Source organism: Rhinopithecus bieti, unplaced genomic scaffold, assembly GCF_001698545.2.
Source record: "Rhinopithecus bieti isolate Rb0 unplaced genomic scaffold, ASM169854v2 scaffold_31548, whole genome shotgun sequence".
In the NCBI taxonomy this organism is placed as follows: Eukaryota; Metazoa; Chordata; class Mammalia; order Primates; family Cercopithecidae; genus Rhinopithecus; species Rhinopithecus bieti.
In genome coordinates this window covers 3,825,938-3,852,124 of record NW_016814470.1, presented here as the reverse complement: position 1 = coordinate 3,852,124, position 26,187 = coordinate 3,825,938, and the positions used below count along the sequence as shown (strand labels likewise).

Below are 26,187 nucleotides of genomic sequence, written 5' to 3'. Positions count from 1 at the left end.
TTGTAATGTGGCTAAATTAGAGGTCATCTTTTGTTCCCTTTTCTCGTATTAAAGTAAGAGATTTATCCTTGGGACATTTTGCCAAGCAGAATGGACAGACAGCTTTAGCAGTTGGAAGAGCTCTCCGTGTCTCTTCCTTTCTCTAAAGGCATGGTTGAAGGTAATCAGCACCATGGAAATCCAATCTACTCTTTTCCTGGTGGAAGATTAAGTTCCTTCTGGATTGGGTACAATCATAACGATAACAATATTAATCATTTTACTAATATTTTCATTTATTGAGTACCTTGTATGTGCTACTGTGTTAGCTCTATTGTATGTATAATTTTATGTGTTATAATAACCTTTTGAGGAGGTATCATTGTATCCCCATTCTTAGGTGAAGAAATCAAGGCTCAAGCAGCCTAAAAAACTTGCTTAGTTATAGGAAATATCATAGGAAAAAGTCACAGGAAAGTGGTTGGTGGCCTAATGGAAAAGCTCTAGTTTTAGGGTCAGACCCATGTTTAAGTTCTGGTTCTTCCTCTTAATTCATCTTAGCTGTGTGACCTTGGGTCAGCTTCTTAACTTCTTTGAGGTCATAGCATCGTACCTGGCATATAACAGCTATTATTATATCAAATAATTATTTCTCAAGAAAAGAAGCAAGAGGTTAAGTGAGAGGGAATAGTTAGAACATTCCTCAAACTTTCCTGTTACATCTCCTTTTCTTAGAAAATTAGCCTGTGAGTATAAAGAACTTAAAACATCTGGGCTATTTTCTTTGTGAAATTCCCAAGATCACCCAACTATTCACTGCCAAAGCTGGGATAATCCATCCTATTGGTTTCAATAAGATTTAGCTCATAAATATAATGCAGTTTGTTAAGGCTTAAGAGCTTAACTAGTCGAAGCCTCTGGTTTTGTGTCCTTGGGCAAGTAATTTCATTAATTTGAACCTCAATTTCTTCCTCTGTAAAATGGGGTTAATAATAGTACCTATCTCAAGGGTTATAATGAGAATTAAATGAGGTAATGCATATGATAATAATGTATTTAGCCCAGTTCCTGGTATATATTACATGCCAAGTAAGTGTTAGCTACCATAATTTTTTGTTATTTCTTTAAAACAAATTACTAGGATTAGTCTTCTGGACACAGCACTCCAAGTCAACTCTGCTGTCTTACATCTTATTTATGCGTATAATGTGGTACTCCTTTGTTTTCTTTCCTTTTTCCCCAAAAAGCTTTTATAGTCAAGAGGAATCTTAACAGTCAGTGGTATCTTAGACTTGGGGAAGTAGGTTGTGCAGGTACACATTCCTCTAGACCTGGCTTTTCCTAAACACTGACCAGAATATGTACATATCACAGGTAGGAATCTAAGATTCAGCACTTTAGAAGGAAATCTCTTTTACTTACTACGAAAGGATTAAGAGAGGGAGAATTGAGAAGCTCAGGCCTTTTTGCCCGTGTTATTAATCTCGTAACTGCCCCAGGTCCCCTGCCTTTATTGAAGAAGGAAAGCCACGTTTGTTGCCTCCATTCTGAACCGAATCATGAGACTCTAGGCAATAACTGCCATTGAGGATGGCTAATTATGTTGTTTAATTTTATTTAAGGCTTTGCAAGAATATTTGGATGACCTACCCTTTATTATGTGATGGAGTCATTAGGATAACTTTTATATTGCATTGTGGTTTTCTCTTAAGTATGTTCCTGTTGTGCACAGATGAATTTGTAATGCAGAATGTCAGCATAGTCTATATTTAATTGTACCTGCTGTTCTCATTCATTAGAACGCAGTCCCCAAGAAATAACTAGATAGATATATTGGGTTTTTTTCTTTTCATAAGACAATTAAACATAATGAAAGAGCATTGCTGAAGATCCCAGGCACAGTGCTAGGAGAGGTTACTAGGAGTGGAGACCTGCTAATGCGCCCTCTGGCTCCTGGTAAACTGAGAGTGGCTTCCTGGTATTCACACAGTGTAACTGCTTTATAGGGGGAAAAAGTTGAAGAGAAGTTTATTTCTGCTTCCATTATCATCCCACAACAGCCACATGCCACATTTAAAAATGTTTCTGTAAGAATTGTACCATGTCTGTTTCTAAGAGCATTCAGTGAGACATGTAAAAGTTCAGAGCAAATTAAGTGTTTTAAGTATGAAACAAAACAAAGACCAAACAGAAGTAGAAGTTGGCGATACCAACAGCACCTGATGTGAATAGGTCACAGCAAAAAGGGAATCCTCAGTTGGTATGGTTTTTCTTTTCTGACAGAAGAAAGCATATAGCTGATACAAAATCACAATTTTCTTTAGAACTGATCTTACCAGACACCGGGCGCAGCAGCTCACGCCTGTAATCTCAATGCTTTGGGAAGTCAAGGTGATCAGATCATGAGATTAGGAGTTTGAGACCAGCCTGGCCAATATGGAGAAACCTCATCTCTACTAAAAATACAAAACTTAGTGGGGCGTGGTGGCAGGCACCTGTAGTCCCAGCTACTCAGGAGGCTGAGGCAGGAGAATCACTTGCACCCGGGAGTTGGAGGTTGCAGTGAGGTGAGATCGTGCCACTGCACTCGAGCCTGGCGACCCAGTGAGACTCCATCTCAAAAAAAAAAAAAAAGGAATCTTTCCGGGAAATTACCATTTGGGTCCCTATACAAAGCACATTAAGTAACTTCAGCTGTAGTTTTGTGAAGGAGCTTTTATTTGTTTTGAACAGCCCCCTTGGCACCCAGCCAGATCCTAGCCACAGGTAACCTCCCACCCTGACCCCTGATTGTGCTGGGGGCAGGGGCTGGGCAGTGGGCGGAGGAGCCCTTTTGTGAAGACTTCAAGAAAGCACATGCTCTTGAGGCTCTGGCCTTTGTTAGCAAGCTTCTGCTTGATGCTGTTTCTGTGGATTGTTTAATGGCTAATTGGTGCAGAATGTGTAAAAATACAGTTTCCTGCATGAAGCAGTTATGGGTGGCAACATGGGTTGTCTCAGCATGATACCAATTTCCACAGACAATTTGGTCAATTCAGTGGGGGGAAAAAAAATCAGTCAGTCCAGCCTGAAAATCAGAGCAGTTACTTACGGTTATTGAGGCAACTATGGTGGTGGATCAAATTTTTCATGTTTGAATCAGTTGTTTTTACATTTTATAGACATAGCCTTAGTCATTTTTGTAAATAATCTTAAATACACAAAAGTAACATTTTAAAATTAGTATCTTTGTTTAAATATTTGTAATCACAGTTTATCACGCCTAGTGCATATCAGTTCTAGGAGGAAATAACCATTTTACCATTGATATATAGTATATTATATGTAATTAACTGATCTTTCATACTTTGTTGTAGAGTAGGAGAGTGACCACAGTGACCACAAAAGCATCTGCAGAAACTATGGATTATCAATTTATTTATTAGTAATTAATTAGTAATGGTAATGAGAAATCAAGTTGTGTTTTGAGGTTGATTTTTTAAAACATCTTGCTTTTTTTTTTTTTTTTTTTTGAGACCGGAGTCCTCCCTCTTGTGCCGCCCAGGCTGGAGTCAGTGGCCGGATCTCAGCTCACTGCAAGCTCCGCTCCTGGGTTTACGCCCATTCCCCTCCCTCCCTCAGCCTCCCAGTAGCTGGGACCTACAGGCCGCCCGCCACCATCCGCCTGGCTTTAGTTTTTTTGTATTTTTGAGTAGAGATGGGGTTTCACCCGTGTTAGCCAGGATGGTCTCGATTTTCCTGACCCTCGTGATCCGCCTGTTCTCTCTCGGCCTCCCAAAGTGCTGGGATTACAGGCTTGAGCCACCGCGTCCGGCCCATCTTTCTTGATATATAATTTGCATGCCATAAAATTCACCTACTCAATTCAGTGATTTCTACTAAGTTTATGAAGTTGTGCAACCATAACCATATTCCAGTTTTAGAACATTGTCATCACCCCAAAAAGTATCCTCATGCTCATTTGCAGTCAATCCCTGCTCCTGTCCTCAGCCCCAGGGAACCACTAATTTACTTTCTGACTCTTAGAAAAGATTTGCCTTTTCTGGACATTTTGTATAAGCAGAATCATACCACATCAAATCTTTGTGCCTGACTTCTTTCACTTAGCATGATGTTTTTGAGATGAGTCTGTGTTATAGCATGTGTCTGCAGTTCATTCCTTTTTATTGTTGAATAGTATTCCATTGTATGGGTATATCACATTTTGTCTGCTTATTTACTAGTAGAGGGACATTTGGCATTGTATCCACTTTGGGACGATTATGAATAATACTGCTTTTCATACACAAGTCTTTTTGTGATTCTGTATTTTTATTTCTCTTGAGTAAATACCTAGGAGTGGAATTGGTATATTTCTTTAAATATTTGTAAATCATAGTTTATCAGGCCATCTAGCACATATCAGATTTGAGAAGAAATAATTATTTTACCGTTGGTATATAGTGTATGATTAGTGTAATGAACCAATGTTTCATACTTTGTTAAAGATAGAGTAGGAAAATGACCACATAGTGACTACAAAGGTTATATGATAGGTTTATGCTTAATTTTTAAGGACACTTTGAGGCTGATTTATATTTACCTAAAACCACCTACGGTTATCCTTAGCATGACTGAAGGCCCTTTTAATAAACTCTTCCAGTATTTCTGCTCCCTGATATTTTTCTAATAATCATCTAAGCACTTCAAGTTATTGGATGGAACTGCGTCATAACCACCTATTATCTACTTGGGCTGTCACTGCTGCAACTCAAAGATTTATTGCATCATCGTTAAAAAGCCCAGCTTGCTGTGAAATCTCACTGAAGGAGTGGGACAGTAATGTGACAGGAGACACATGTTGTGATTGTATAATGTTAACTCTTCTGTGATCCCAGCTGAACACACTTGCGATCCTAGAAGAAGCCTGCCTTCAGGTGGAGCTGGTATAATGAAAGTTAACCTCATTTAGCATTTGGATATGAGCCAGTATATTAAATGATCCACATCCTGATTTCCTAGAGTGGAAGTCATCATTACCGATTCTACAAAGCAGTAGCTTCATAGTATATTTGGTACATTCAAGTTTACAAAATATTTTTCCCATTCATTTGATTCATTCAACATTTCACTGACCTCTAGCTCTGTTCCAGCAGTGCTAAGCACACGGGCTCACTTCATTCTCTTAACATCCTTGTCAATGTAGGAAGATCAGATATCAAGATATCAGATATCAATATATCATATACAGGATATGATGTACAAGATCAGGGATGATATCTTCCGACACTGGCAAGGTTGTCAGTGAGAATTCAGGATTGTTATGAGAGTTAAGTGAAATTGTGTACTCAACACTGAGCACGTGAGTGTTGTGAGTACACACACCCACATGTACATGTATGCTCAGAGAGGTTTAAATGATTCGTCCAGTCTCACAGTCCGTATGCGGGGGCACTTTCCAGGGCATCTTTCCAGGGCACATTCCCTTAAGGAAATCTGACCCACAGGAATCTATTTTGATGCCTATAAAAGCCTACTGCATAAAATGACTAAATCTTTTAAAATGAAAAAGATAAGGAGTATTGGATATTAAAAACGAGTCACTTTGCATTGTACCTTTGTCTTACTATTTCCAAAATGATATTCATCTCTTGGCCAAGATAGCTTAAACCTAAACCTTAAATTAGGAAACACCTAAACATGGTATTTCATTTTTAATGCAAAAGGAGAATAAGTTAGTTTGCTTTTCACTAAAGGTTTATGTGTTGCGGTAGAAGAACCTTATTTCTCTTTAGTGCTGTGAAAAGGACCTATAATTCCAGGCTTCAACACACCTCATTTATATTTTCTTTGAGAAAATGTCTCAGTTAAAATCAATGCCCTAGTATTCATTTGAGCTCCCTTGCCTTCAATAAAACTAATTGATAAACCCTAATAATTAATGGCCTGATTAAACCAAAATGACTTACATCTGCCCTGATGATTGCCATTTGTAATCAGTCACTTTAATGACTCATCTTTTCTGTGTTTTGCTTACAGAAGAAAGGCTGTGATGTTTTTAAGTGAACTGAATGAAAAGCTGTATGCCTTCAATTGCTGTTTGTTTTCCATAACTTGATATTGCATTAAAATAAGCATACATATAACTACCTCCTTAAAAGTAATCTTTCCGCCTAATCTGTTGTGCTATTGTCTATGGCTTCGAGTGAAGCTGAAAACAAACAAGAAAAAAAATCAAATCATTTCAGTGTTCCTGGAGCTATTTTTTTTTTTAAGATAGAATCTTGTTCTGTCCCCATGCTGGAGTGCAGTGGTGCAATCTCAGCTCACTGCAACCTCCGCCTCCCTGGTTTAGGCGATTCTCCTACCTCAGCCCTCAGCCTCCCAGGTAGCTGGGACTATAGGCACACGACACCATGCCCAGCTAATTTTTTGTATTTTTAGTGAAGACAGGATTTCGCCATGTTGGCGAGGCTGGTCTCGATCTCCTGACCTCATGATCCACCCACCTTGGCCTCCCAAAGTGCTGGGATTACAGGTACAAGCCACTGCACCTGGCCCCTGGAGTTATTCTTAAGAGTTGTAGGTTGGCCAGGTGTGGTGGCTCATGCCTATAATCCCAGCACTTTGGGAGGCCAAGGCAGGTGGATTACCTGAGGTCAGGAGTTTGAGACCAGCCTGGCCAACATGGCGAAACCACGTCTCTACTAAAAGTAGAAAAATTAACCAGGCCCGTTGGTGGGTTCCTGTAATCCTGGCTACTTGGGAGGCTGAGGCAGGAGAAGCTTGAAACCCAGCATTGGAGGTTGCAGTAAGCCGAGATCGCATCATTGCACTTTAGCCTGGGTTTCAAGAGCAAGGCTCCATCTCAAAAAAAAAAAAAAAAAAAAACAGATACTTCTACTTCTGCCCATGGAATCACTGCTATGGGATTTGCCTTCCACCAAAAATAATTAGGAAACTGGACAAAATAGTGAAACATTTATCTTCAAACTTTAGACAACAGGCAATGTGAGACAGTGATCCCTGAGAGAATAGAAACAAATGAAGTGAGTCCTGTAGTCACCCAAGCTTTCTGCACAGAAACCCAAACAAAGCTCAGAGGTCTTACTGAGCTGAAGAGACAGAATTTGGAGTTCAAGGAGACCAAAAATGGCTAGAATTTACAGAGCAGAGACCTAGAAAGGCAGGAGCATGCAGAGAAAGAACTCTAGAATTTGCATAGGCATTTCCTTGTGTCTGGCCTAATATCAGCCTCTGCATTTATGGAGTGAAATCCTACAAAGCTAGACAGCAACTACTGTTTAGAAAAGAAAATTTCTGGGGAACTGTAAGCTGAACAATTCCCAAAACTTATACAAGGTTGGGAATCTTTTAAATTCCAATAATCCAGTGTAGAGAGGCCTCATTAAACACATTGAAGAACTCAAGAAAGACATTAGAAGGATTATGCTTTAGCAGTGGGGCTAAACTAGCCCTGTAATAGAGGTTACTCTCAACTCTCCTAAAATAAAAGCTCTAAAATCAGCCTCAAAATGATTCAGCTGTCAGTATTCAGCAGCTATACTGCTTGCCAGTATCAAGTCCAACACACTGGATTACAATAAAATCCAGCACTTGACAACACAAGATCCACAACATTGAATATCCACATAAAAAGTAGACAAGCAAAGACTTTTTCTTCTGATTATGGATGAAAAACTATAACTGGGAAAAAAATCAGTCAATAGAAATAGATGCCCCCCTCCCACATACACACCAGAAATAATAGACTTTGCAGACAGGACTTTAGAATAGTTTTTATAAAAACTATATATGCTCAAGGAATTCATAGGAAGCATGAGCATAATGAGAGAAATGGAAGACAAAGAAACAAGTTGAACATTTATTTTTCAATCACGAAAGATATCTGAAATTAAAATTTCATTGATGGAATTAACTGGATTAGACACTACAGAAGAAATTATTGTGATCTTGAAGTTAAAGATCTAGAAATTATCCAAAATTACTACAAAATTACTCATTCCTACTACTAGAAAAAATATTTTTTTAAATGAGTACAATCTTAATGATCTTTGAGACACTATCAAGAAGTCTAAGACGTGTGTGTAAGTGGAGTCTCAAAAGGAGAGGAAAGAGAAAAGGAAACAAAAAATAATTTGAAGAAATAATAGCTGAAAACTTTCCAAATTTGGTGAAGCCTATAAGTCCACAGATCTAAGAACTCAAGAACTCTAACCAGCATGAACACAGAACCACACCAAAGCACATCAAAAACAAAATTTTGATAACCAGTGACTAAAAAGAAAATCTTAAAAATATTCACAGAAAACAGCACATTAAGTAGAGAAACAAAGGTAAGAATGACAGCCGACTTCTTGTCACAAGCTATGCAAGCCAGAAGATAATGGAAGGACATCTTTAAAATGTTGAAAGAAAAAAGTTATTCCAGAATTCTGTGCCCAGCAAATACATTTTCCAAAAATAAACAGCTAAATAAAGACTTTTTCAGACGAATATAAGAGAATTCATTGCCAGTAGACCAGCATTACAAAAAAAATGTTAAAGGAAGTTATTTAGGATGAAGGAAACTGATGATGGATGGTTAGATCTACACAAAAGAATAAATAGTTTCACAAATCATGGATAAATAAAAAGATTTTTTCTAATTTTTAAATGTCTTTAAAATATAATTATGTAAAGGGAAAATAAAGACATAATATTATGGAGCTCACAGTGTACATAGAGGAAAGATATATGAAAATAAAAGATGAGAAGAAGAAAGTGGAAATATATTATTGTAAGGTTTGTACATTATAAATGAAATACCCTAATATTACTTGAAGGTAGACTGTAAGAAGTTAAAGCAGCATATTGTAAATGTTAGAACAGCCATAAATAAATAAAGCTTCAAACAGGCTGGCAAAATTCAACCCATGGGCAAAAACTGGGCCTTTGCCTGTTTTTAATACAATGGCATTGGAACATAGTCATGGCCATTCATTTCCATGTGGCCTATGATTGCATTTGCACTACGTCAGCAGAATTTGAGAAGTTACCACAAAAAGCTTGTAGCTCTTAAAGCCTGAGGTATCTACTTTATGACTCTTTACAGCAAAAGTTTGCCAACCTCTGGCTTAGAAGCAAATAGTAGAGATTAGTAGAATGCTAAGAACTAGCCCAGCTAACCCAAAAGAAAGCAGGAAAAGAAGAAAAAAAGGAACAAAGGACAGATGGGGCAAATAGAATTGAACCCAGCCATATCAATACTTACGTTAAGTGTGAATGATCTTAACAGTCCAATCAAAAGCACAAATGTCAAACTGTTTAAAAGAGCAAGACACAACTGTAGAGTGTTTCAAGACACCTATTTCAATTATAATGGCAGATATATCATCCAACAATCATCATCAGATTGTGAAAGAAAAATAATAACATAGCCAGGCACGATGGCTCACACCTGTAATCCCAGCACTTTGGGAGGCCAAGGCAAGCAGATCACTTGAGGTCAGGAGTTTGAGACCAGCCTGGGCAACATGGTGAAACCCCTATCTCACTAAAAATGCAAAAATTAGCTGGAGGTGGTGGCAGGTACCTGTAATCCTAGCTACTCAGGGGGCTGAAGAGAATCACTTGAACCTGGGAGGCAGAGGTTGCAGTGAGCCAAGATCACACCACCACACTCCAGCCTAGGCAACAGAGTGAGACTGTGTCTCAAAAAAGAAATAATAATAATAACATGTTGTGGGGTTTATAATTTATGAGAAGAGGCAAAACTAATGTATAATGACAAAACCACTCAGTGATTCACCAAAGGCTGAGGGTCAGGGTGCAATTGACTGTAAAGTTTTTAAACTTTTACACAGCAAATTTTTGAGGTAAGTTTACAGACTTTTGAGGTGAGCTTAAAAACTCTAAAAGTTTCTAAACCTGAGGGTAGGAGGGAGATGATGAAAACAGAATGAACAAAGGTTTCATGATTTTTTTTGAGACAGTGATTAAAACAGTCCAGTTGGAATGCAAAGATTGGTTTGAGGATGACTGAATGTCTAGTACTTTAAACTTTTTAAACTTTAAAAACAGCAAACTTTTGAGGTGATGGAAATGTTCTATATCTTGATTGTGGTGTAGTTGCATGGATGTAGACATTCGTCAGACTCATCAAACTACATTCAAAATGACTGCAGGAAAATTGATTTTGTAATGAGATTTATTTCAAAAGTAAAGTGAAACAAGAAATTTCTCTTCAGACATTCTGAACTTTTTAGAAGTTAAATCAGAGGGAAATACAGTAAGTTATGTTGGTCTTTTAAATGCTGGCCTGAAGACCAGGCTATATTGGATTGGTTTCTGATTCAATAAGTTTGGAGTGGAACACAAAAAGCTTTATTTTTTAAATATGCACAGCCAAGCTTAGGAGCTATTTATTTGCATAACTTTCATTGTCTTTATTAAAAGAAACATCCCTATTGTTCAGAAAGAAAACCCCACTTAGAATATACATAGACAACATTGTTATCCTAAAATCTCATGAGCAGTATTTTTGTTCAAAGAATATACCAAACTGCTTCTTTGTCTACATGCTCCTGGGGGCCAGAGATGGAGTCTTACTCATGTTTCTCTCCACAGCACCTAGTACCATATCTGGCATTTGGTAAGGTATCAGTAAATATTTGTGAGTGAGTACTTTTAAATGACTATGGATTCTTCTCAGAATTAAGTGTCATTTTGAAATGTATTCATTCTGAAGTGTAGTCCATTAAATGGGAAAAGGTGGAACTCCTTCTCAGGCCAAATTCATGCTTTTATGGATCAGCATGTTAGTTCACCTGTTTAGTAGAGATAGCATTTATTCACCATTTGCTCAATAAATATTGTTTCCTGTATGTACCAGACACCATTCTAGATGTGGTAGTGAACAAAACAGACCAAGTATGCATTCATGGAGCTTCCCTTTAAGAGGGGAGTACTGAGAATTAACAGATCTATATGTAGAAATACAGCATGTTGATGGTGCTAAATGTTAAGAACACTGAAGCAGAAGAAAAGGGAAAGGAAGTATCTTAGCTGGGAGGGTATTGCTACTGCATACCAGGTGGTTTGGAAAGGCTTCCCTTAAAAAGGTAAGAATCTAAAGCAAAGGAGAAAAATTCAGGCAAAATCTAAAGCAAAGGTATACAATTTGTGGAAGCATAATATTTCACGGACACAGAACCACAAAGCAAGAGCATACCTGGCAGGTAGGCCAGTGAGCTGAAGCAGAGTGGGCATGGAAAAGAGTGGCAAGGTGAGAGTATGGGACAGCTCACAAGGGCCTTGGGGACCTCTGGGAGGACTTTCCATTTTTGCACCAAGTTGGAAAGGCTTTGGAGGTTTTAGGCAAAGAAGTGACGTGTCTGACTTAGGTTTTAAAGGGATCATTTTAGCTGCTGTGTTGAACACAAACTATAATAGAGCAAGTGTAAAACTAGGGAAACCATCTCAGTAGCATTGTTGAGGAAAGGGTGCATATAGTCTGGCAAAAATGTTTCCTCATAAACATCACATTGGTTTTACAGTCCTACTTACTGGGCTTTGGAGATTATTTTATTTGAGCTAGTATTTTACTCAAATACAGCTTAAATTGCCACTGTAGCAATAGAAGTTATTTTCTAAATAGAATGAAATATACAACTTTTTCTAGCTTGGTTAATTACCAGTTGATAATAATAATACACTTATAGAATGTTGGACAGTTTAAAAAGCAATTTTACATTCATTATCTCATCTAATCCTCACAGTTCTCAAATATTGACATGGTAACTGTTATCTCCCTACAGAGTTGGAAACTAAAACATCACATGCCAAGGCCAGTCATGTGTCAAATTTGTGACAGCATCAAAAAGACTAAAACCCAGGTTATCTGTCTCCTAGCCCAGATTCATTGACTTTGTTAAAGGGGGCTGTTAGGTTCAAATTATCTCAAGGTTGCTGGTAAAGGGGACATTTATATTAGCAAATTTAATGTATCATTTAAAAAGCTATCAACCAGTGAGCGAGATACTGTGCTCAGAAGGGATACATTTGAAGATGTATAAATTAAACTCCTACCCTGTGAACCTAATTATTTGAGTGATGATACTGATAACAGCAAATACATTAAGTAACTCTTAGTATAAAATGTCATAAAAGCCAAGTGTGGTGGCAAACACCTGTAGTCCCATTGACTCGGGAGGCTGAGGCAGAAGGATCACTTGAGCCCAAAAGTTTGAGGTCAGCCTGGGCAACATAGCAAGACCCTGTCTCTGAAATACATACATACATACATTACATACATAAATCATATGCTTTGTCCCAAATGGTACAGACAGTAGACACTACAGCAATTCAAAGAAGATAGTGACTGATGGCCTGAGATGAAGGATGGGCAGGATTCAGATAAATGGAAAATATGGAGGAAATTTTCTAAACCTGGGAGTGGGAGGGAGATGATGAAAACAGAATGAACAAAACCTTAATGAGGGTTTTTTTTCTTTTGAAACAATGATTAAAACAGTCTCATTGGAATGCAAAGATTGATTTGAGGATGACTGGATGTCTACTACTTTCACACATAAAGTACTTCTGAAAACCAGGTTGAGGGGAGAATGTGCGAAGTCATACAGTAGGCTTACATGTACGTTAAAAAAATGTTGGAAAGCTGGAAAAATGCAGTCAGGTTCTTATTTACACCTTGTCTTTTGGAATATAGTTTAGCAGTTTTGTTCTTGTATTATTTTCTCTTTCCATTGATCCACTTAAGTCAGATGTATCTGATTGAAACTAAAGATTTGCTGCTTTTAGCATAGCTCTTAATTTCCAGGCAGCACCTTCTTCCAGGAGCTCAAAATATTTGTTCATTAACTGTCTCCACCTGATGTGGTGGCTTAAGAATGGTTTAGGGCAAACTTGTCCAACTCATGCTCCGCAGGGCCACAGGAGCCACAGGATAGCTTTGAGTAAACATTTGTAAACTTTGTTAAAACAATATGGGATTTTTGTGTGTGTGTGCCATTTTTTTCTATCTTGTCAACTATCATTAGTGTGTTTTATATGTGGCGCAAGACAGTTCTTCCAATGTGGCCCAGGGAAGCCAAAAGATGGTACACCCCTAGTTTAGGATGTCAATATATAAAGGAACAAATTTTCCAAAAGAAAAATATTTAAAACTCAGGGCCCATGATAAGAACTAGATTTGAAAAATAAGACCAAACTATGTAGAATCTAACATTTGTTTCAGTTCAGCAAACATTTAAGTGTCTACTGTGGCTGTCTATGATGTGTTGTGCTAACTGCTGGGGCACACTTTTTTTTCTTTTTTTTTTTTTTTTGAGACTGAGTCTTGCTCTATCACGCCAGGCTGCGAGTGCAAGTGGCTCGATCTCAGCTCACTGCAAAGCTCCGCCTCCCGGGCTGTCACCGCCATTCTCCCTGCTCAGCCTCCCGAGTAGACTGGGACTACAGGCCGCCCGCCCACCTCGCCCGGCTAGTTTTTTGTATTTTTTGTAAGAGACGGGGTTTCACGGGTTAGCCAGATGGTCTCGATCTCCTGACTTCATGATACCGCCCGTCTCGGCCTCCCAAAGTGCTGGGATACAGGCTTGAGCCCACCGCGCCCGCCTGGGGCACACTTGAAAGAACAACCCTATTCTTAAGGAATTCATGTTCTGGTTGGTGGCGGGCACGTCAGAGAATACTTAACCTCCTCCTTAAGGAGAGAAATGATTTAGTGAAAGTGGTATATTTAAGGTTTAATATGATGGTGGTGTAAGAATTATGTTGAAAAATTAGAGAAAACTAGACACCAAGAGACCAGGGACTTGCTGGTAAAGGGGACATTTGTCTTAGCAATTTTTTTTTTTTTTTTTTTGAGACGAGTCTTGCTCTGATCCCCAAACTACAGTGCAGTGGCACCATCTCAGCTCACTGCAACCTCCGTTTCCCAGGTTGAAGCAATTCTCCCTCAGCCTCCCGAGTAGCTGAGATTACAGATGACCGCCACCATGCCTGGCTAATTTTTGTGGTTTTAGTAGAGATTTCGCCATGTTGGCCAGGCTAGTCCCAAACTCCTGAACCCAAGTGATCTGCCTGCCTCAGCCTCCCAAAGTGTTGGGATTACAGGTGTAAGCCACTGCTCCCGGCCATGTATTAGTAAATTTAATGTATCATTTAAAAAGCCATCCATCACTGAACAAGATACTGTGCTTGGAAGGGATACATTTTAAGAGGTATAAAGTATACTCCTACCCTGTGAACTTATTTCTTGGGGTGATGATACCAATAAAAAGAGCTTACACCTGCCTGTGCATACCAACTTGAATTCCTAGAGCCTCCCAACAGAGGTTATAGTGTGTGGTATCTGAAGGGCTTGCTACAGAGACAGGCTCTACAGTTCACCCCTCATCACTGAAACAGAATCCTCAACCACAATATGTACTTGTGATCTCCATTCTTTATTCTCTCATCCATTCAACAAATGTTTATTGAGCACTTGAAATATATCTGTCACTCTTTCAGGGGCTGGGAGTACAGTAGTCAAGAAAAGAGACAAAGTCCCTGCCTTCATGGAATTTACATTCAAATGTCAGTTATCAGGCTAACTGAGGCTAATAACATTTATCAGGCTAAATGAACTAATGTATAAGAAAATGCCTAGCACATTGCCTGTCACATAAGTATGATGCAGTAATAGTTGCTGTATTTGAACTTGAAATTTGAATTAAGTATCTACTCTTGGCAAAATACTTTGTTGTGGTACCCTTTTGCCAGATGGAAGGTCAGGAGAAGATTAACCCATTTACAATTTTTTTTAAAAAGTTACACCAAAAAATTGTCTCCTGTTCAGTGTCAGTGTAGTTGAGATTATATGCTGTTTTAAATATAACCAGTTGTCTCTGCTAGACCACTTTTGCCATAAAAGATGCATTGAAGCAGATGCTGCTCTATACCATCAAAAGTGGTATGCTCTTGTCCTCCTTGGATGGCTTTTTTGGGCTCCCTGAATTCCTGAAAAGGCTCATTGTTGTCACTGACGATGCTTCACAGAAATCCTTTGTTTCATTACTTAGCGACTGACTGCTTTGGTGAAATCTATTCAATTCTTTTGTTAACTGTAACAGCAGTCAAAAATAATGTAAGGGAGGAGAAGGATAAATGAAATAAAGACTAATAAGCACATGCATGTAGACACATACGCACATCTTTTAGATAAATTTCTAAGTGTTATCTGAAGTAACATTTGCCTTGTAAAACATGGGAAATAGCAGTGCTACATTCATTTCCTCATCAGTTTCATTCAGATACGACCTGTTACCCGTAGCATATGAATGACTTTTCCCTGTTGGCCTCCCGTTGGCCTTACTATTACTTAGATGGGAGGATTAGCCTGATAATTACACATATAGAGCAAAACTCATCCTTTTTGTGCAAATTCTTTGCAGGAAGATTACCTTTTCTTATCTACCTCCTTTTCCTGAAAAACTACGGATAGGATGATGGGTGTATTTACTGTTGTTGTAAGCCAAAGTTTGATTTCACTTTCACTTGAAATAAACTCTGGCTTCTGTAGAAACCGGAAATTGTTGAAACTGGAGGAGTTGAGACCTTACATTTTACCTTCAGTTAAAAAAAATGCTTTTCATTAAATTTGTGATTTGAATTTCGGATTGAGCAGATGATGTCATTTCTGCAACTTGGTGTGGTGTGCGTGTGTGCTTTTAAAGAACAAACGCTGTAGATATATGGAATTAGTTACATGGCCTTTTCTGGTCCCTTTTTAGATGTGAAGCCCTCCAATATGCTAGTAAACACAAGAGGACAGGTCAAGCTGTGTGATTTTGGAGTTAGCACTCAGGTATGTCTCTTTTCCTCCCAGTGTACTCTTTTTCTCTGCAACAACCTCTTTATATTTTCATTCTGTTCTCTGGATTGAAAAATCACCTAGCTGCCAGACAAACAGCAACCCTGCATCTTTTCCTCGGCTGGGAGTGTGTTATTCATTTTTAATCTCTGAGCGAGTTTCCTTCATCAGAATATGATTGTTCATTGTTTAATGACAGTAAAAACTGCTGATATTGTAATTACTACTTACGAATAGCAAACTTCATTGATATGCAGCTTTGATATGAAAGCGTTTTGGCCAGACAAAAGGGAGGGCAGAGTGGGAGCTGTGCCTGGGGAACCCAACTGGCCCACAATAAAAATTAATATTGGGAGCAACAATGGTGGAGGGCCATTACAATGTGCAGCACAAATTTTAATTAATTTCCATTTTGGGCCTCCCCTGAGAAACCCAGTGATAGTGACCCGTGAGCGTGCTGTGATGTTGATTTGAATTGCAGCCACCTTTACTCTCAGCCAAACACGAAGACCAAAGCGAAGGTCATCGTTGTATTATGAGTTGTCAAAGTCTGTTATCCCTCCAGCGTATTTAGTGTTCGTTTCATTCTAGTAATGCATAGGGCTTCATTCACATCTTGAGCCATCTGACTAAAAATTGAGTGTGTTCAAATTCTGCTTTAAATTGACTTTTTATATCAGGCGGGTTTGGGGTACTAAAGCGATAAGCATCCTGCTTAAGTGAATTGTTTAAGGTTATCTGCTATAAACTGTAATGCTGTGCTTGTTTAAATTGGAAATCACATTCAAAAGAAAAGAGAGATTTAATCATTTTTAATGCCTTTGTAGATAAATTTGTTCCCTTTTACATAATTTTTAGTTGATTTATACGAATGATGATTGTAGGTTAAATGAGGAATAATTGCCCATTTTATTTCCACATTATCTTTATATTGTTCTAACAGACTGTTTTGTCTCATAGCTGGTGAATTCTATAGCCAAGACGTATGTTGGAACAAATGCTTATATGGCGGTAAGTAAACTTATGCAAAAATAACATTTAAAACCAACATCTTTATCTTTATGTACTTGGTAATGTATAATTCTTGAATTAATTCCACAGCTTTAGCCTAGCAGATCATAAATTATGAAGTCAATCTACTCATGGTCTGATTTTTAAATCTTTCTAAAAGACATTAGGGTTTTTACAGGAGCTATCAACTTATCTGACTTTGTTGACTTAACTGGTTGGTTCAAGTGTGAAATCGCTGAGTTTTGAAGTTTAATCCTACAGAAAAATTGCACCTTGTAGCATACTGGCCACTTTTCCACATTTCTTATTTAATTAACCCTCAAATATACCCAAATGTCAGTCAATAAAATTGGTTGTTTTTTCTTGGAATATGAACATGCTTTGTCACCAGATCAAAATTAAATTACTGATGTAGCCAAATTATATTTATGGATCTCTGAATGTAAGGGTTTAGGGGGCAGTTCTCTATAGAACTTATACCTCTATATTTTGTTTAGTTGTTATTCATGCCTATTGTAAGATTATTTAGTTGCACTGAAATAAACTTACCAACAATGACAAGTAGAAGCATAAGTCTGTTTCAAAGACCAATGTAGACTTGGCTTTTGAGTAAGGGAAGTTATTTGTTTTCATAAATATACTTTAGTTTATGCGTTTTCATAGTCACCTTGAGAGTCAGAGGGAAAAAAAAATTAAACAGGAAACTTATCTAGTATTATTTTTGGAGCAAAGTTTTGTCTTCCTGTAACAACTGAAAGATAATTTTTTATAATGAAAGCTCTAAATTTATTTAGGTAGTCGCTTTCATCTCTAATAGTCTTCATTAATATATCATGAAATTAAATGATGTTAGTATGGGTAAAATTGTGGGTCTTATTCTCAGTATTCTGTGTTTATATATTATCTTGATTAAAGATTTAGGGATGGAACCTTGTTCTAAACCTAATTCTAAACCTAAACCTTATTCCCAGAACAATACAAAACTTTGTTTTTTCATTCAGATACCAGAATAGCTCATTTTTTCTTGCATGGTTTTAAAGAAAGTTCATACTTTCTTGTTTAAGTATAATAATAGGAAAATAAAAAATTAACCTCTGAAGTCATCATATCTGTTTTTATAAAATGTAATCACCTTACTTCCTCTACCAAGTTAGATGAGATTGGTGAACCACCTTTATAGCCTTACTGAATGCTAAGGTCTTTGTTTACTGAAAGATAATGAAACACTGAAGTCTTTGAAAGAGTCTTTGAAAGATAATGAAACACTGTAATTTTTAAAAAGTGGGGGGACGTGACTGTAAATGAAACAATTGCTCAACTAACCAGCATGTTCTTAGTAGCTTTAAATTCCTCTGATAATTAAATTGCATTATATTTTAATGTACAAATCCAGATTATAGTTGTCTTTCCCAGGTGTACATTAAAGAAATTAGTTTTTTATTTTTGTTTATGGGTGAATGTGATGCATCCATCTGTTAACTGAAAATATGAGGATTAAAATTATGAAACGTTAGCTCAGATTGACGAAACTAAAATTGCTTTGCTTCTTAGGTGAGTGAATTCTAGTCGTCAGCTTTGTAGTTCAAGCTATAAAAAGCATAAGATAACTAGAAAAGGAGCAATGATAGCTGGAGAGTGAACGCTTTGCTCAGTTCAGTAGGAGGCTCTTATTGGCCAAGGCCAAGTACTTACCTACGTGGTGTGAGGTTAGAGATGGGGGGGAGGTGGAAATAACCTATATTATTATAGGACATGTATTAATCCCTACCTTTTATCTGTTGAGAGTCTCTTGAGAGAAAAGAGCTGAGCTTTTTTTTTTTTTTTTTTTTTTTTTTTACCACAACTGGTTCTCGTTTTAGCTGGTATATTTTATAATTTTGAGTTCTACATGAGTCCTATGCCAAATATCCATGAACTACAGTTCTCGGGCCAAGTTCAATTTACTGGAACAATGTACTAATCACTCTTCTAAGCTCTTACTGCCTATTTTTGTAAATAAAGTTTTATTGGAACATGTCCACACCCATTTGCTTGTATATTATGCATGGCCACTTTAGCACTGCAGTGGCAGAGTTGAGTAGTTGTGACAGTTGCATCAGAAAGTATATGGCTCATAACATGAAAAATATTTACTAGCTTAACCTTTACCGAAAAAGTTTGCCAGCCCCGATCTATGCCAGTGAAAGCTGTATCTGAAACTGAGCACCTTCAATAATCAACCAGCATTTACTGAGCATCTTCTGTGCTGTCAGTCAGGTACAGTGGAACCATTGTATAATCTAGATAAGACTTGGATGAAACAGGAAACATATTATATGTAGCAGCATTATGTGTGACATAATAAAGACTTAAGTTGTACCAAACATACATTTAGAAAATAACACAGCCTGGGCACAACGGCTCATGCCTGTAATCCCAACACTTTGGGAGGCCAAGGCGAGTGGATCACCTGAGGTCAGGAGTTTGAGACCAGCCTGACCAACATGGAGAAACCCCGTCTCTACTAAAAATACAAAAATTTAGCTGGGTGTGGTGGTGCATGTCTGTAATCCCAGCTACTCGGGAGGCTGAGGCAGGAGAATCACTTGAACCTGGGAGGCAGAGGTTGTGGTGAGCTGAGGTCGCGCCATTGCACTCCAGCCTGGGCAACAAGAGTGAAACTCCGTCTCAAAAATAAAAAAGAAAAGAAAATGAGATGTACAGTGTACGAATTTGATGATTCAAACAGTATGTGAAAAGGGTGCTTGCACAAGAGAAAGATCACTGTGAATGGATGAGCAAAGACTCAGAAGGCGTGGGGCAGGGTGAAGAAGTGGGGAAGAAGACAAATAAAAAATTGCAGGAATATGTAATTAGAAGTCACTTGATACCCTCATTTTATGTATTTCCCTCACTTTATATTCATGCATACTTCTGTACAGTGATAATAACATCAGTAATAATAATAGCTTACATTTAAGTAGCTTTATGTGCCAATCACTCTTCTTACATATATTAACTTTTAAATGCTCACAACACTATGACATAGGTACCTCACACAGTGCCAGACGAGTGAATTAGTTCATGAAAGCTGCATTCCAAAAGTGTCTTGTTCACTAATATAAGCACAACATTTAACTTTTCATATTACGAATATATTTAACTTTTCATATTACTAATCTTGCTTGTGTTTCAAGGTATAGACAGGCCAAAATTACTTAAATACAGCCAGCTAGGCTACTCAAATATTAAAAAGAAAATATATCAGAATGAAATAGCCCTGCATATGTGAATAATCTCACTTTATTCTGTAATCGGAAGTATAAGATATAGGAAAGATAATTAGGAAAAGGACAGGGAAGCTTTTGTAACATCATTAGTCGTTTAGAAAAACCAAGTATGGGCACATTAAGCAATGTGCTTATAGGAGACTTGAAAAGTCATCTTGATCCAACCTCCCCATTGACCAGTGAGGAGACTGACCTGGAAAAGTGAATTGTCATGCTCAAGGACATACTGTTTTTTTAGGGCCAGTTAATTAATAGGTTCAATAGATACCTTCATCCGAAGCATGAAAGATTTTCAACCACATTTTAAAAGGATTTTATCCATAAGGTTTATAAAAGGGGTCTAGAAGCTTGGAGCTTATATTAAATTAACCATTTTTCAGAAATTCTTTATTTTTTTTTTTTTTCTTAAGATGGAGTCTTACTCTGTCCCCCAGGCTAGAGTGCAGTGGCATGATCGCAGCTCACCACAACCTCTGTCTCCAGGGTTGTCTCCTCAGCCTCCTGAGTAGCTGGGATTACAGGCGTGCAGCACCACGCCTGGCTAATTTTTGTATTTTTAGTAGAGATGGGGTTTCACCATGTTGGCCAGACTGGTCTCAAACTCCAGGCCTCAAGTGATCCACCCGCCTTGGCTTCCCAAAGTGCTGGGCTTACAGGTGTGAGTCACCACACTCGGCCCAGCAATTCTAATTACTAAAAATTTTATTATGTTTTTAAGATAGAAATTCCTAAAACTTTAACTATTCAGTCTTTCTGGCTTACTATCATTTTAAAAATCAAATATAAAATTTGACGCTATTGCTATCATGAACTGAAGTTTAAAATGAAAAAATCTTACTCAGATACTTGGCCCTTGGGATCAGAAAGTCAATCTAAATAACCATTCCTATCTCCAGAACGTTTTTTTCTGCCCAAGCTATTCCAATTCTTGGAATGTTTTACTTGGAATAAAAACCCATACACTATTGCATGGATCGAACTCAATGCTGTGCTTATACGGTGGTAGTAATGGTAGTGGTGGTGACTGGAAGGATACTTGGAATAACACCCATACACATTGCATGACCCAACTCAATGGCTATGCTCATGCAGTGGTAGTAATGGTAGTGGTGGTGACTGGGAGGAGGCTAGCATTAACTGGGCATTCCCATGTGGTGTGTACTGAAGCACATTACAGGATTCATTCAGTCTTCACACAACCCCAGGAGGTGTACGTATTACTGCTATTATTTATTATTACTGTCTTCATTTTACAGATGAGGAAAACAAAGGTCAAAATATCTGTAACCCAAGGTCTCAGAGTTGGCACATAGTAAAAGGCAATTTAATTAGGACGTCAGCTTCTAGTTTCTGCTAATAGCAGACTAAGTTATTTAGATCAACTCTTCTGTTTAAATGCGCTAGCTAAGTTTTTTTTTTTTTTTTTTAAACCATCTCAAATGCACTGAAGAGCTGAGAAGACAGTGGGCTACTCCCAGCACAATTTTTGAATGAAATCCTACTACAGAGAGGAAAGTAGAATGGGATCCCCATCACTGCTTATTCCTGAGGGCATTTGCCTGAATTACAGTTAGGCAAGAGGGTCAGCGGCCAAGCTTCAGAGCCCACCTAAGTCAGAAGGTCTCAGAGAAGATCTTCTCTGTTCCCTGCTAGAAGCCTAAATGGGCAACCTCAGTGTAAGGGTAAACTAGATCTAAAACTGCTCCTCTTCCCCCAGTCCCAGGAAACTGAAGAGGAGGCATCTGGATCTAAGCAGAGAAGCAGAAGAAACAGGAAAAGTGGAACAAGCTGTGACTATAGCCTAGCCCTGGTATAGATTTGCACTCTGGGTATATGCATACATGTCCTAGGTTGGACAAGGCACTTCACACTGAGAAGTGGTTTGAGGTGGTCTCCACCTTAGGCCTCAGAGAACCTCTCCGAAGTTTTTCTTTCAAGACGAAAAACTAGCAAGCAAAGAGAACCGGGCACACAAGACAGCAAAGCCACCTGAGAAAGATCAGCAGGAATAGCAGGCAGCAGAAACAGATGCATACAGATTTAAGATCACACATTTTTAAAGTGACATAGCAGATTTTTAAAGTTCTAAACAAAACTTCTAGATTAAAATTTAAAACTCACTGTATTTGACAACATATTGGACACAGCAGAAGAGAGAATTGGTAAACTGGAAGATAGATCTGAATTCAAGCAGTCTAACTTCAGAGTCCTGTTTAACCAGTGTTCTGTCTGCCTACACAAGGATCTTGCCAATGTTAAAAAAAAAGAAAAGAAAAAAGAAAAAAATCCTTAACACTTGTGATACATATTTTAACTATACGCTAGCCTGAAGTTTTCATGCCTACTTTGTTAATTTTCTACGTAGCCTGAGTCTGAACAGAAATTCCTTTTTTGGAAGAGATAAGGGATATACCTTGGTATCTTCCTGCTTTTGACAAATCTTGTTGTAAACAGACAGTTCTGGAATTAGTTAACTAAATGTGAATTCTTGTCAAGGCTGAGTCACAGAGGGCATCTGGAGGGAGTATAGTGTGGGTGCCAGAAGGACTGCCCTTTAAGATCCTCTATAAATTCTACTTACTAGATCATCACTACTCTTTACTGGTCTTATTAAGAACAGGTCAGGGTTTTTTTGTTTCATTTTGTTTGCTTGTCACGTAAACCTCACTGCAAAGATATTTTAGACAAGAGTCATGTTTTTCCTATTATTTAGCTTTTCACACTGATGACAGCTGTCATGTGAGAGAGTAACCTCAGTTTTAGCTTTTTAACTGCTAAATATCCATCACCGATATTCTGTCAACAACATGGTACCTGGTAGTTGGTTTTGTTTTGTTTTGTTTTTCAGGGGAGAGGACAGGGCAGGCCACCTTGGCTTCAAGTGTGAGAACAGCTTTGAATTGTGCAGCCTCGGGCCATCAAATCCTGGCTCCATAAATTCAGAATGTTTTGGTGCTCATCTTGTGTCTAAATCACTTCCAGGGGCCTGGGCACATTTTCCAGTCCCTGTCCACCTTAAGAGTTGTTTAGGATAGACACGTGGAGCTTGCTGTTGGCTTTTGCTGAACATTTTTGCTCAAACACTGCATCACAGCAGTAATCTTGTTTCATTAGCTTATTGAAAGAATAATTTCCCCAACAAGAGGTCATCAGAATCTGACCCTTAAAAGAGTTCTCTTATTTGCCATCTAGTATCTGTGAACATTATCACTTTTTCTATTTTTTCTTTTTAAATTTAATTTAATTTTTCTATGCTTTATTATCAGCTTACAGTTTGCATTTGTTTTGATAGTTCAGTGGGCAAATGTAATGAGTGTGTTTAACCTCCTTGTTGATCCTGCCCAAATATTTTGTATGTGGGTTCCACTTTTGTGTGTGTGTGTGTGTTTTCTGTATTCTGGATGAAATGCTTGGTACCTGTCAATCAGTAGAATGAAGAAATGGAGAGAGGAAGGAAAAAAGGTCAGGGCAACATTTAGTTATTTCTTTAATAATTCTAGAGGATTTTAGGATTTTCATGTTTGTTAGAAGTTCTTGACAGACATGAATAGCAATGTATGAGGAAGTTATATTAGAACTCTCTAAGGAACTTGTTTGTTCATGCAGTGAACATGTATTACATCCCTTCAGTCAGCATGCATTGACTGCATATCTGTTATGTGTCCAGCAAGGTACTAGGTATGTCTGCCTGGTACACTCTTTGCCTCTTAGGAAAAACGAACTAGAAAACAGATGATTTTATAACACAGTGTGATAAATACTAAGATATGAACAACATTTTAATGAAGTACAGAAGCAGGACTTTATAATTCTGCTGTAGGAGTAGAGAAAGGTTTCACCCTCAAACAGGATCTGTGTGAGACGTGGTCATTAAGCAGAGAAGAGGAAAGCAGGGAGATCTGAAAGGTCATTGTCGCTCTAGGGAACATGGAAGTATTTAGTGACTGGAGCTAAGTGTACCAAAGAATCACCCAGAGAAATTATTTTTTTAAGTGAGGATCTCTAGCCCCATCCCCAGAGATTCTGATTCTGGAGGTTCATTTGTATTAATAGTAAGCACCTCAGGCAGTTCTGTGATGGCTGCTCCAAAGACTGCACATTGAGAAATACTGACCAACTCAAGGCTGTGCTTGGCTCTTCTGACTTCTAGTTGTGGGGTCATTTTGACTCACTGGAAAGAACTCTAATTTTGCAGTCAGACAAACTGGCTTTGAATCCTGGCTCCGCTCCTGGACTGTGCATTTAATGCTAACCCATAGCGCGAGACTTGAACATGTCACTAACTAAGCCTCAGTTTTTACATTTGTAAATTGAGGGCAATAATACTTTTGCAGAATCATTATGAAGTAGAAGACCCAAAGGACCTAGCCCAGTGTCTGATACTAGTGAGTGGTCATTAAATGATAACTATTACTATCCTTCTTGTATAGTGGATGCAGCACTCATAATGGTTAGTAAAGTAAACTAAACTTCTCTGTGCCTCATTTTCCTCATTTGTTAATTGGGGATGACAAAATAGTACCAATGTTACATGGATGTTTGTGAATCTGAAATGAGATATGCATGAAAAACACTAAAACAAGGTCTAGTATACAGAAATTCTTTAATAAATGCACACATAATTTTGTTGTTGATGATAGTAATGATGGTGACAATAATGTTGTTCCTGTAGCTGGCTAGCCAGTTCCGTATGAATACATCCTGGTATCTATTTAATTGGATATTGGGGTGTAAGTTATGATCTCAGCCTTGCCATGATTAGCCTGTAACCTTTAGCAATCATTCCACCTTTGTGAAACCTCAGTTTCTCTTATTCATTTGTTCATGTGTTCATTCCAAAGCCTTCTATGAAGTACTGTACTGAATGCCAAATCCTAGAGGGATAGATAGCTCAGGAAGCATCCACTCAGTATGAAATTATTCCTTTTGAAGTAGAGTGTTTATGTAGCCTTTTTTAGACCAGGTATTTGCTATACATCTTGCGTGGAGGACCCAGAGTCCCAAATGGACCTTTCAAACTGTTCCTTGGTTCATATACAAAGAAACTCTGATCAGTGGAATGAAATGTTGAACAGTAGATGAATCTGGGTAAAGGAAATAGGAATGTGCTTTGCTCTCATCTCGTTTTTTCAAGTTTCCTGTAAGTTTAAAGTTATTTCCAAATAAAAAATTAAAAGAAACCCTACTGTTCCAGACGCATGCATCAAAATGCAAATAAGTAGTAATATCATATAATGTTGTATAATTTGTTACTCCACAATGAGGATCACTGGATTTGGAGGGAGAGGATCTGGATTCAAATCTCAGCTCATTCACTACTTAGGACCTTGCCTAAATTACCTCACTACTCTGAGCCTCCATTTTCTTCATCTGTGAAATGGCTTCCAAAGTCTTCCTCAGAGGGACTTGGAGAGGATTCAATAAGAATATATCTATATATAATTTCTATAGATTTTATACTATATACACAAATACTTATATACACACATGTAAAATTGTTTTGTCATCCGTAAAATGCTATGCAGATGTTGGTGGCTCTGAGCTCATTTTGGTGTATGTGTTTTCCTGAGTAGCATCCGTCAACTTACAAGCTCCCTTCTGATTCCTTGCAGCCTGAAAGGATTTCAGGGGAGCAGTATGGAATTCATTCTGATGTCTGGAGCTTAGGAATCTCTTTTATGGAGGTATGTTGTTTGCACATAGATGCTTCCTTGCATATCTGTACTAATATATTCAATCAGGAAAAGTGAAGATTTTGAAAGAATAAACTAAAATATAGATGTACACACAGAGTTTGACCATAAAGTCTTTGATTCCTTGTGTGGCTTGTGAACTGACTCTGGAGGTTATTTTAAAGCACTATTTATTACAGATCACCTGTGTAAGACCTGCCTGGAGTCCTTGTTAAAAATACAGATTCTTGGCCGGGCGCGGTGGCTCAAGCCTATAATCCCAGCACTTTGGGAGGCCGAGACGGGCGGATCACGAGGTCAGGAGATCGAGACCATCCTGGCTAACACGGTGAAACCCCGTCTCTACTAAAAAAAATATAAAAAACTAGCCGGGTGAGGT

General features: G+C 38.1%; 1 protein-coding gene across 4 annotated transcripts in view; it reads left to right on the top strand.

Annotated features, from left to right (window-relative positions):
• MAP2K5 (mitogen-activated protein kinase kinase 5) overlaps positions 1–26,187 on the top strand; it is a 272,012-nt gene that overhangs the window by 134,202 nt on the left and 111,623 nt on the right. For all 4 annotated transcript variants that reach the window (XM_017851086.1, XM_017851085.1, XM_017851084.1 and 1 more), the window contains 3 exons: positions 15,756–15,829; positions 16,796–16,846; positions 25,728–25,799. In XM_017851086.1, coding sequence (XP_017706575.1) covers positions 15,756–15,829; positions 16,796–16,846; positions 25,728–25,799 — 197 coding nt within the window. The remainder of the gene's footprint in view (positions 1–15,755; positions 15,830–16,795; positions 16,847–25,727; positions 25,800–26,187) is intronic.